This window comes from Mixophyes fleayi, chromosome 11 (assembly GCF_038048845.1).
Source record: "Mixophyes fleayi isolate aMixFle1 chromosome 11, aMixFle1.hap1, whole genome shotgun sequence".
Lineage (NCBI taxonomy): Eukaryota > Metazoa > Chordata > Amphibia > Anura > Limnodynastidae > Mixophyes > Mixophyes fleayi.
In genome coordinates, this window is record NC_134412.1 from 9,383,723 (window position 1) to 9,396,729 (window position 13,007).

Below are 13,007 nucleotides of genomic sequence, written 5' to 3' on the forward strand. Positions count from 1 at the left end.
GTCCCTGGTGTAAGCTCTACTAGCTCAGTGGAATCGGCTACATGCACAATGTACTTTAATTGGTGGCGCTTAACTTGTGTATATATTTGCAAAATTATCCCTCTTTGTACATTATTTAGGTATTGATATATTGCTTTCTCAGATGCTCAGCCTGTAGATCACCCTGCACAGTATTGTTTAGAAGATGCTTCATAATTGAGAATTGGTAACCTGAAAATGAGTTATAACCTTACTTGATCTCCTGCTTATCATGCAATCCACTGTCTCATGAAGTCTAATCGTCCAAAAATGATGCTATCCATGTATGTACATTTGCTCGGGCCACCTTTGTTAACAACTCATGGGCCAAATACTGTTCAACCAGAAAAATAATAATTCAGTATTCTGTGAGATTGCATGAAAATTTAGCAGAATGGCTACTTGCATATACTGGAAAAGCAAAAGTTAGGACTCTATTGCTTACCAAATGTGTTTTGCTATACATTCTGTTTAGGTTGCTTGTATGCGTTAAAATGTTTCCTAATTTAATATCTGCAGCATGAGTACGATTCGAAATTCGGACCTGTACTAATCACTATTGCAGAGGCTATATGTAATGTCTCTATATGTGAATGAACCAGCTCATTTGTTTCAACAATATATCCAAGGTATTGATAATTAAAGGTCAAATATATTATTATTTTATATAGCTCTACCATATTATGCAGTGTGTTAGAGAATAATCAGTCACAAATACTATCCTGGCAATAGACATGGTGGGAGGTGCAAGTTGGTGTAGATATAACTTGTATTCAACGATTTGACTAGAGTTTCAGAACCAGCACAAATAGCTTTATTAAACTGAAATGCAATGTAGAATCACCAGTAGCCCTAGACTGAGAAGGGATCTGTTAAATGACGTAGTGCAGAGAATTGTGTCCAATTGCTCTTCTGTTCATCCATAATGTGCTTGAGGGACTGGCTAACAGTATCCTTCAATGGGATTACTATATGGAATCTTCCTTTATATCACCGATCACTATAAACGTATGACACAAGAACAAACATTCACAAATGTAATTTCTTATATTTTATGTTTATTGGCTTTTATAGCAGTGTTTTGTGGGGGGGGGGGGGGTTTGGGTCTTGGCTATTAAGCTTAGAAGTATCCTGACAATAGGTTGCATGGCTTTGTAGAATTACCCTCGGAGCTATGGCAAAGGGATGTGTTTATCTTGTACTCACCCTTTCTGTGCTATGACTGCGTTAGCTCAGCTCTGTTTTAGCCTTCCAGTAAATGTGAACAGAAAGCTCACATGCTTATCTTATTAATTACATTTGTATTTATGAAGCATTGTGCACATAAACACCATAACAGGCTTTTGCTGCTGCAGTTCTTCCATTCCCATCTCCTGTAGGGAGGAGTTCTCTGGTTTCCTTGCTGACCATGTATGCTACTGGCAGCTGTTTAGTCAGCTGTGTGCACTGTGGTATTATGGGTAATGCTGCTGAAACGGCACAGCTGACTTTTTTTTTTTTTTTGCCTAACCCTGCCCATAGATACTAGTTCTTCATTGGATACCTGTCAAGCTAGTTGAACCAATTAGATGAGGAAATTGTAACTACTTTCGCACTAGAGGCCAGCAAGTCCCTAGTGAATCAGCATACATTCCTGTTTGCTAAGTATGTTATGTAAGCACAGAAGTTTGCTGTGCTGGAAATGACTACTTTTCAAATTAACAAAAAATCTTCCACAGACAAAGTTAAGCAAAAATGAATGAATTAAAAAATTTTTTTACATTTTCAATTTTTTTTTTTATCATCCGTATGTGGCATGGATACAACAATTTATATATTTAGAAGTGCATAAGTGTTATAAAGGCTACACTGCTATAAGTAAGGACTGTCATGGTAAATTATGCATAGTGACTCGATTTATGTTTCAGTTTAATCACTGTGGTGTATTGGGAAGAATACCACCTGTGGATTATCTTTTTTTAATTGAGCGCCTTAGATTTCTTTATTGGAAGTTGCTTTTGCTTCCTGCTCTGTGCTGTTGTGTAGCAAGCTGTAGATGGACTGTCTAGATCTGTGAATGAATTGGGGACTGCAAATAGAGTTGCAGCATTATTCCTGTGCATAATTGCAGTTGTATATGCTGTGCGAAATACAAAACATGAATCTAGTACTGTAGTTATGGGTTACTACAAGTATTTAAGTGAAGTAATCTACACATGTACGCTACCTAATGTGTCTGTCCCGTCAATCTGTCTTTTCCAGGCTCTAAAGGTTGTACACATAATTTTGTGTAACACAATTGAAGCAAATGGACTTGTGTGTGCACATGCTTTTCCTTGGTCAATGTAGCCTACAGCATTCAGAAGCATCAAATATTTTGGACTTCTTTGGAAGCATTAAGTATATAGTAACCTGTACTACAGGGAGCATTGATAATTAATTTTGATTATTGTTAAAAGAATATAGTTTTTGCTTTTTAACCTGATTTTGCAAAAACCCTAAGCCATTTGAGCTGCAGAATATTGTAACTGACATGCTATAAAATGGAGTTTTTTGACACTAGTCAAATCTGTCAAGGTGAGCTTCTATGAAAACATGCAATTTTAGCAACTTAAATTATAAAAATCTGGAATAGTGATTTAGCGATGTAGAGGGTTCTAGAGACGCCTTCAGAAAGAATCTATTATTAACCACATCTTAGCTTTTGAGACTAACATAGTGTGATTGGAAGATGACCCCACACACAGGCTGATAGTGGGCATCTTTCAACTGCATTTACCATCATGCCCAATAATCAATTAGTTTGAGTGAATGTCTGGTATCGGCTATGAAATCGCAGAGTGCTGCCAGCATTAATGTTTTGATCAGATCAAGGTTAGATTTTCAATTGCTTGATATTTTGGTGAAAATCTCAAGCAATTGGTAATCTGAGCTGGATGTAGGGAGTACCATAGAGGGCCAGTCAGGGATCATAGGTTTAATGCCTCTTACTGCAATGACATTTAAATATTGCACATGTTGCAGGTGTCATTGAAAAATGGCTACTTGCAGGTCCTGTGTTCTGTAAAATGCAACTTATTGCACGCAGTTAGGTGACTTTTTTTTTTTTTTTCCCTTCTTAAAATCATTTACAGCACAGGTCAAAATGACCTATGTGGCCTATCTGTATGTATGGAGCCTTTGGCACATTCTGAATCTGCAGTAACATTTGTACAGAAATGGATTGTTTAAGCACAGTAGAAATATTAACAAATAACTCCACTCTATATTAATGTTTATGTATAGGAAGTTTTGAATTTTTTTTGTTTGAGTGTTTCAACAGGAGTTTTCATTTTTGGGTATTAGTTACATCATTGCTGCAGATACTGTGTAACTTGTCATAGTCTTTATATATACGATTTATCCCATTCTGTATTATGTTTGAAACTAAAGTGTTTGTATCATTGTTTGGAAAAATTACACTAGTTGGATAGTGATTACTAAACCCTGAAACAAGTCCACCACCATTGCTGTGTAAAATGTAGCCTGTTCCCCACAGCTGTATATGGAGAGGCTTTAGGGTATATTTACTAAACTGCGGGTTTGAAAAAGTGGAGATGTTGCCTATAGCAGCAACCAATCAAATATTAGTAGCTGTCATATTGTAGAATGTACTATTTGATTGGTTGCTATAGGCAACATCTCCACTTTTTCAAACCCGCAGTTTAGTAAATATACCTTTTAGTATTTAGCCAAATAGATGGTAGTTGCAGCAGTCACTTGGAGGCTAAAAGAATCGTAGGATAAACCATGCTGAGTAGTGCTATTATATATAATAATGTAGTATTTTCTAATAAAAGTGAATCAATATTCATTTTTGTACGATATATTTCAATGGTTTTGATAATTCCCAGGACATGCATGATCGTCACTTCTGTTTTATCTAAAGAGTACATGATTGTTAATAATTATATAGCGCCTGTGCACTTGCCAAAAATTTACTAATAAAACACTCCTGGGTATTAACACACACACAGCCCTGGTCTTAGGCTTATCTATAAGTTGTCATAGACTGTTGTAGACTTTATATAAAAATGGGTGTGGCTAAAATTCCTGTATCATTATTTTTCCTTAAATCTGTTTGAGAAATGACTAAAGGTTTTTTCTTTAAGCTTGGGGAACTAATTTAAAAAAATTTATTTTATATTTTTTTATTGATCAATTTAATTTAATATTTTCCAGGTGGCAGCAGTACAGGATGCAAGTCGTCCTCCTCTTTCTGTCTGGCTGCCCCTTTTGCCTTTGTCCCCACTGAGGCAAGCATGTCGAGCCAGCACAGTCACGCTCCTTTCTCCAGCCTTCAATCAATGGCTGATCATCAGCAGGTAACTATGGCTCTTATCTACCTGTGCTTTAAACTCATTATTACAGCAGATCTATTTTAAGTGTTTTTTTTTTTTTTTCATTCTTAAAAAAAAAAAATAGGAATTGAACAGTATTGAGTAAGGGTGGAGATGGTTTTAATTTGGATTTTTTTAACAACTGTCCACCTAATCCCCAGGTTCTGCCAGACATGACCATTTTACAACGGCGGATTCCATTAACCTTCCGAGACTCGGCAGCTGCACCTCTACGGAAGCTTTCAGTGGACTTGATAAAGACTTACAAGCACATAAATGAGGTTCGTCCACATTCAGTATATGTAATTGTAAGGTGTCCATTATGGCACTGTTAGTAAATGCGCCCAAATGTCTTCCAGCCCCTTGTGTGGTCTTACAAAAAATTTTTTGTATTGGGGTAAAAAAAATAATCATATTTAATATATCCATGTAGTTTTAATAAAAAAAACACAGTAGAAATGCCTGACATGGAAACTAATGGTTTTATTTGTAAACCCCAGGTTTATTATGCTAAGAAGAAGCGCCGTGCCCAGCAACTACCACCTGAAGACTCCAGCACGAAGAAGGAGAGGAAAGTGTTCAACGATGGATTTGATGATGACAATTATGATTATATTGTTAAAAATGGAGAGAAGTGGATGGACAGATATGAAATAGATTCACTTATTGGAAAAGGCTCATTTGGACAGGTGAGTGGGTGGTAAAAACATCCAGAAAATGTCTGGATTTAAAAAAAATATATTTACAGGGTTATTCAAAAGTCGCAGTACACCCTTTTATTTCAAAAACTCTACAGGAAATTGGGAAACCTGAATACTCCAGTAAGGTATGGGTGACGTGGTCTATCTTTTACGGTATGTACCAAACATGGGCGCCATCTTGAAATCAGCAAATCGGCCCAATTCCTGTAAAGTTTTTGAAATAAAAGGGTGTACTGCGACTTTTGAATCACCCTGTATTTTAATTATGATGCAATGTTGGCTGTAACCTAAGAAACAAGTATGTGGATGCTGAAGAAACTGGTGTCTTAACTTCATTATGTTTTATTTAAAAAGGAGCAAAATGTTATCACAATAAGTTCTGGATTTTCAAAGTGTTACTCTTATACCGGGCATTCTGAGTGTTACAATTGCAACTTTTAGGAGTAATAATTGAATGGTGCAACATCAAACCTCTGTAATTGATGTGCAAATAAGATGGCAGGTTACTGCTTGTAGAAGTGTTGTATGTAGGAAAGGTTCACCATAGTAATAAAGGTTCAAACTACTGAGTCCTGTAAGGAAAAGTATTATAATAAAATGTAGCTTATGTAGAGAAATGGGGTGTTTTTTGTGGGTTTTATTTATTTATTTTCCCCCCTTTGTTTTGGTGAATTGAGCGTGGCACAAAGGCAATTCTTCTCATTGGAAAATTGCTGGAGCCTGAATATGTGTAGTGTCTATTCTTATTGCTTGAAAATTATAAAATGACTGCTTTTAGCAGTGTGATATGCTTTCTGTACAATGCATTCATTCAGTTTAACAGTACACAGCGCCTATATTGGAGCTACAAATGCTCTGAGATCGGTGGTTTCATGTCACAGTAGCTTGGTAGAAAAAAATGCTGTTCTTAAAACCATGGAAGAAAATTGCCATTGTGACTATGCTTAAATGTAGATAATAGAGGTACATTGGTAAACTCCACACAGATAGGGCCATGCTCAGGAATGAAAGTGCCCCCCATCAAAACAAGTGTTTTTGGTTTGTTTGTTTTTTATACACTTTACCAAACTTTTTGTAAACTTATATTATCATATTGGGCTTTCTCTTTTCTACATTATTTCCCACTTTACCATTTAGTGGCTTAATTTTATAAGCTTTATTTTTGTTGCTACTTATGTTTTAGAAAAATATTTGGGATTTCATCTATTTTTCAGCTTGTTTGCTGATCTAATTCACCCCTGTATTACCTGCAGTATGTAACTGTAACAATATTTCCTATCTGTTCTGTTCTTCATTTGAGAGCACACATTCCCAGTCTACAAACATTCTCGAATTTGTCCTTCTACAGTTCATAGTTCTTGTAGCTCTCTTACCAAATGTTTTATTGAGACTCTTCAAATGTTACCATGTTTTGATCCCTAATCCCTAAAGACTACCCCCTCACCTGTCTAGTGGGCAGTAATTGCTTACAGGAAGGATATACAATATTTGATGGCTTGCTGAGACCACTTAGTGGTGAGAACAAATACGTAGTATAAAGTGTTTTCTGTGTCTTCTTCTGGTACATTTCTTTGAATGACAGTTAACCACTATTTTGCTGTTTCAGGTGGTGAAGGCGTATGATCACCATGATCAAGAATGGGTGGCCATTAAAATCATTAAAAACAAGAAAGCATTTTTGAACCAGGCCCAGATAGAGCTGAGACTACTTGAGCTTATGAACAAACATGATACAGAAATGAAGTATTATATAGGTAGGTATTAAGCTTGATAGGTAATATCCAAAGTGAATTACTTGTATGCTTTTTATATGACCTTATATTTTATGTTTCAATTTACAAAGGTTCTGTTGGAAATGATACATGAAATGCAGAGATTTGGTTGAACAATTGTGCAGTTTATAATGTAGTGTAGCAACTGACACTTGCTGACTAATTTTAGAATTTAAGGGATTTGGGTGAAATACAAAAGCATTCGTAATCAGCTATGCAGACCATACTCCTGCAGGGAAGTTAGTTTAATTATGACTGATAATGTTTATGGGCACCTAGTAGTCTCCCTAAAATGTTCCCTTCTCCTATTGGTTGTATATATGTACAATACGTGGGAGTAAATACATGAATAGGCTTGCTGTGTATATACACGGCTTGGTCATCTGACTTAACTATGGCATTTTTATGCAGTTTGTCATTTTTGGTGTGACAATATATACTTCTTTCCTGTAAATATTCTGTTGGCCATAAGTCTTCTTTTTAATTTGCAGTGCATTTAAAGCGGCACTTTATGTTTCGGAACCATCTTTGCCTGGTGTTTGAGTTGCTCTCCTACAACTTATACGACCTTTTAAGAAACACAAACTTCCGAGGTGTTTCCCTGAACTTGACTCGAAAGTTTGCTCAACAACTCTGCACAGCTCTGCTCTTCTTGGCTACTCCTGAGCTCAGTATCATTCATTGTGACCTGAAACCAGAGAACATTCTTCTGTGTAACCCAAAGCGCAGTGCCATCAAAATCGTGGACTTTGGCAGCTCCTGTCAACTTGGACAAAGGGTATGTTAAATACATTAACTTGTGGTAGAAAAGCATTGGTTTGAGGAGTAATGTGAAGTGTTTTTACATATCTGGCTCAGAGGTCTTAACACATCACCATTCATATTGTATTGTAAAATTATAAGGGACTCTAATGGAATGGAACTTGCTTTGGTGACAGTAGGAAAATCAAATGTGATTCATGCTCACAATGGCCTGTGACTTGTGCACATTGTGGCAGATTGCAGTCACTAAACAACATAGTTTTCAGACATTCTTCAGTTATTTTTGTCCCTCAAAGGATTTCTGATCCGTTTTGGTCCAAGGTGACTAAATTGGACTTCCTAATCATTATGTAGTGGTACAGCTTAAAGGACATTTACTCAAACAATAAACAGTGAAATGTGCACTTGTGCAGAGTTTTATCTATAGAAAATATCTACTTTCCTTAATCCTTTTAAACAATATGTATAGAGAACATGTAGTACATGAGTTATGCCCCAGTTTGATGTAACTGTCCATTTTAGCTTCCCAAATTGTAGTATATTTCTCTGTGCTTGTTAAGACTCAGGCCTTCAGTGTGAGAATCGTAAAGCAAAATGTCTAAACTTTCAGTGATCTTCAGAAATATAATTTTATTATTATTTTAAAGATCTACCAGTATATTCAAAGCCGCTTCTACCGGTCGCCCGAGGTGTTGTTGGGAATGCCGTATGACCTGGCAATAGACATGTGGTCTTTAGGGTGTATTTTGGTGGAAATGCACACTGGAGAGCCTTTATTCAGTGGATCCAATGAGGTAAGACATGTATATGTAAAATAAAGGCCTCGGTACCTTTGGAGTAACATTTTGCACAGTTGCTATATCTAATTTGCTGTATGGATCCTGATAACTGTTGGTTTGACACCTGCAGGTGGACCAGATGAACAAAATAGTGGAGGTCTTGGGAACTCCCCCAAACCACATGTTGGATCAGGCCCCAAAAGCACGGAAATATTTTGACAAGCTTCCTGAGGGAACATGGACTGTAAAGAAAAATAAAGATATTAAAAAGGTAACTGCATGTAATTCTAAACATTTTTTATTTTGTTTAAAAAGCAAACACTCCAAAGGCATTAGAGGAAAAGTCCAGAAAGTAAACGCATTCCTCTTATAATGGAGGATTAGAATGTGGAGTCCTGTTGCCTACAATAGTGTAAGGCAGTGGATTCCAAAGTTTTTCAGTTTAAGGCACCCTTAGGGTCTCCATAATTTTTTCAAGGTACCTTAAGCCAAAATAATTACCAAGCAGTCCCCCGCCTTGCTTACCCCTGTGAGATCGCAGAGGTAAGGGAGTGTCCATGAGTCATAATAGGAGTAAAGTGTCTGTTTAGTTAGACATGGGAAGTGTTTGTATGTATAAATTACACTTTTGGTATTCTTTTGCTTTAGGATTACAAAGTACCGGGGACTCGTAGACTCCATGAAGTTCTGGGTGTTGAAACCGGTGGTCCTGGCGGACGCAGAGGGGGAGAACAGGGACATTCGCCATCAGATTATCTCAAGTTTAAAGATTTAATTTTACGAATGTTGGATTATGACCCCAAAACTAGGATTACCCCTTTTTATGCTCTCCAGCACAATTTCTTCAAGAAAACAACAGATGAAGGGACAAATACAAGTAACAGTAATTCTACTAGCCCCGCAATGGACCATAGTCACTCAACCAGTACAACTAGTTCTGTGTCCAGCTCAGGTGAGGTGACGCTTGGATCTGCTGACTTGTACAAGTGTTCATGTGTTCAACTTTATGATGGCGATGTGGTTGGGTCTTATGCATATTAGACCAGGTCTGGAAATGTTCTCCTTAACCAGAGTCTAGGAAGCAGCTGCCCGATATCTGTTACGATGGTTTCCTGACGGATTTTTGCACAACGTTCAATATAACAGTGTAGACCGGATGTCGTGCTTCCACGTACTATATTCCCGTGGTGATCATGTAATCGCTGCATAGGAAGCTGACGGGTCTAAGAAGAGTCCTATTAGTCTTATAGTAAAGAAATAAGGTCTAGCTTATATTAAAACTACTAATATATTTTACTTTTTATAGCAACTTTCTACACTAACTGGACATACTGGGTATCAAAATTTGTCCTTAAATGTGTTCCGTTATATTTGTAAGGGCCACTAATTGCTTGGAAATCATTGGTGAACACACAGAAGTTGTATGGGCGCTCAAGTTTTTTGTTGGTGTTTTTTTTTATTTATTAATATTTGAATCCAATTTAACCTTCATAGCCAATAAAGCGCTAAGACCTTGCACCAAAAAATTAATAAAAAATTTGGTCCCTAACACACAAGTTGTCATTTAACCAAAAGTTTAAAAAAAAACATGTTTGATGTTGAAGCTACAAGATCGTGAAGGGGTTAAGTGGTCCCCAGACAGAACCATGTGTGTGAGAATCTTCACGTATGGGTCTTTTAACTGGTCAGGTTACTTTTTGTCTAGGTTTTCATGGTTATGTATATCTGTACTTTAGCACTACTTATCACATACAAACAATTTGTCTTTATTACTAGATGAGATGCCTCAGATAAAGTTGGTAGAATTTCTCTAAATTTCTCCCTCTGATTGTTTTGTTTCGTGTTTGCTCTAATGTGTTTTCTGCTTAACTGCAGGAGGATCAAGTGGCTCTTCTAATGATAACCGCAATTACCGGTACAGCAACAGGTACTATAACAGTGCTGTTGCTCACACAGATTATGAGATGCAGAGTCCACAGGTACGTGTGTTATATTCCGCTTTCTATAGTTTCACAATATTCCGGCATCATGATCTGAAAACAAAACCTGTCTGCAAAACCCCCCATGGTTATTGAAATAGAAGAAATTATGGTAACAAGAGTTTGTAATTGCTGCTAACAGGGGTGTCCAATTTTTGAGAAACCACTTAATGTGAGCACATTTATTTGTGTTACTCCTCAGAATGTCCTACAGAGCCAGGGCTGTCTGACACCAATCATTGTAGTGTGTGTATATATAGAGATATAGACACCATACTGTCCCCCATATGTGAAAAATCCTTAGTCTGTAAAATGTGTGTACACAGGTTTGATGTCTTTCTTGCTACTTTACACCAAGCCCCACATACCTTCTAATTGTCCTGATTTGAGGGGATTGTTCTGCAGATCAGGACTATTGTCCCTATTCCAATGACAAGTGTTTGAAGCTGAGGGTCCAGGGAAGGCACAACATTTTGAAAGCACTTAACATGTCCCCAAGTGGCGTGGCCACACCCAATTTCATGCGCACATCACGTGAACTGTATCTTGATTACATAAAAATTGAAAGGTATGTGCCTGCATTGCACTAATAAGTCTAGTAGCACTACATTAACATGTGTCACATTACAAGCATACATTGGATGGGAGCATACATGTTGCTGGTAGTCAATGTGCATGCCTTTTTGTATTTTCATTTGATATTTAATTCTTTGGTCCTGAAGAGGTTAAAATTAACATATGTAAATTTTCTCTCCTTTCTTTCTGCAGGCTCATTCTCAGCAGCAGATAAGACTGTGGGCCGGTGGAGATGTTCCAATCACAAACAGCGATTCCTACCCTCAGATCTTACCTCACAAGCCTACTCCCAGTCAGCCGCAACATTTTCATGGAAACGAACCACATCACCCTCACCCGCTGTATCATCATGTTAACCGGCCACACTACCACCGGCAGCTCATCACCTCCTCCTCTCCGCAAATCCCAGAGTCCATGGAGCTCAGCTTGGGACACAGACACCCCCAGTCTTCCTCTTCATTGCACCCACACCACCCTAGCTTAGACTGCACTCCGTTTGGCTCCTCAAACTTACACTTAGGGGTTTCTGCTTTTCGGACTAGAACAGTCAGTGGGCATAATGATTCTGGTGTGCCTCTGAATTATCCCTACTCTAGCAACACATCCAGCATGGTTGGACCACCTCATATCCGAAACAGGACGGAAACTGAAGAGAGTGCGATGTTAGGCGTTTGTGTCCCTCAGAGTACAGCAGCAAGCTCTTGATGATTCTTTCATGTAAAATTAAAGCCATACCAATAATAGAAATACTGAATTCGGAGGAGGGCTGACAGGCTGCAGGGTGGGGTTGTGGAAAAAGGGTGAGCTGGCTTTTATCACAACCATCAAAAAAAAAATGTCAAGGTGTAGCTGTTAATGTGAATTGTTTATTTATTAAAAAAAAAAAAATCACTACGAGAGGAGTGTGAAGTGTGTGTTGACCCCATTGAGAAGCAGTTTTAACAGACTTCAATCGGACTGCTTTTTTATTTTTATTTTTTATTTTATTTTCATTTTTATTTTTTTTATCGCTTTTTGACACACTGGTAGAAGTTAACCTGTGCAAAGACTTCAAGACATTTCCAATGCTTCCATTTCTATCATAATTTTCCTCTTCAGAAGAAGCAGGATAATCCAGACTTACTTTGCACGTCAGTGAACTCGTTTACAGGCCAAACGTCACTCTGCAAAACACTGTCTGTGCCAGTTTCCCTACGCTGCCATTTTACCATCCATACAGGTTCCTGTGTTGCCCCCCCCCTCCCCCCACTTTATACCAACCTTGCTAGGGTGCAGAAAAAAAAATGCACTTCACTGGAATAACCTTGGCTGCTAACTCCACACTCTCAACTGGAATTGCTGCTAAAACTCTTTAACAGTTTGCTTTCAAAAAACCTAAAGGTTCCCATGTCTTTTATTTATGACTTCTTACTCAGTCGGTTTTAGCTGTTTCAGGAAAGATTTTTAGGAGCCATTTTTAATTACTTATATTTCACGGATTAATGCTGAAGCATTAATGCAGAAGTTCAGTGATGTGTTGGGTTTCTTTTTTATTTCTCTCCCATAGATAGAAATATATATATATATATATATATATATATATATATATATATATATATATATATATATATATATATATATATATATATATTTCTCTTTACCATCCTTTAAATTTGAGTTTTCAATTTTAATTTTATTTTTTTGCACATTGATTTCTGGTTTCAACACTAAAAACATTATTATTGACAGCATTGTTGCCTCTTTAATATTTTCCGGCCTCTAAGTTTAATGTGTCCAGTAATGACGCGCCTCCATGGGTTATTGTAAGACTCTAAGCCCTTGCTTCAGTATTAAAACTTTACAGTGCCTATGTGCTGTAACAGTAGGGTTTTAGATTCCTCTTTTGTTTGTTTTTTTTCTTTTTCACCCAGAAAGCTTATCAAAATGTAAAGATTAACCTGTCCTTTTTTTCATATCTCTGTGGATAGTAACGTACTGTTTTGGTTTTTTTTGGGTTTTTTTTTTGTTTTAATTTTTATCTTTTTATTTATTGTACCAAAGATGGTATTGAGGCATCACTTTA

General features: G+C 37.2%; 1 protein-coding gene across 2 annotated transcripts in view; it reads left to right on the forward strand.

Annotated features, from left to right (window-relative positions):
- LOC142107613 (dual specificity tyrosine-phosphorylation-regulated kinase 1B-like) overlaps window positions 1–11,842 on the forward strand; it is a 32,213-nt gene extending 20,371 nt beyond the window's left edge. For both annotated transcript variants that reach the window (XM_075191142.1, XM_075191141.1), the window contains exons 2-11: window positions 4,219–4,361; window positions 4,538–4,657; window positions 4,877–5,065; window positions 6,684–6,831; window positions 7,341–7,627; window positions 8,259–8,405; window positions 8,521–8,661; window positions 9,039–9,342; window positions 10,266–10,369; window positions 11,138–11,842. In XM_075191142.1, the coding sequence (XP_075047243.1) occupies window positions 4,299–4,361; window positions 4,538–4,657; window positions 4,877–5,065; window positions 6,684–6,831; window positions 7,341–7,627; window positions 8,259–8,405; window positions 8,521–8,661; window positions 9,039–9,342; window positions 10,266–10,369; window positions 11,138–11,650 (2,016 nt within the window). In that variant the 5' untranslated portion in view covers window positions 4,219–4,298 and the 3' untranslated portion in view covers window positions 11,651–11,842. The remainder of the gene's footprint in view (window positions 1–4,218; window positions 4,362–4,537; window positions 4,658–4,876; window positions 5,066–6,683; window positions 6,832–7,340; window positions 7,628–8,258; window positions 8,406–8,520; window positions 8,662–9,038; window positions 9,343–10,265; window positions 10,370–11,137) is intronic.
- Window positions 11,843–13,007: the final 1,165 nt, after the last annotated feature.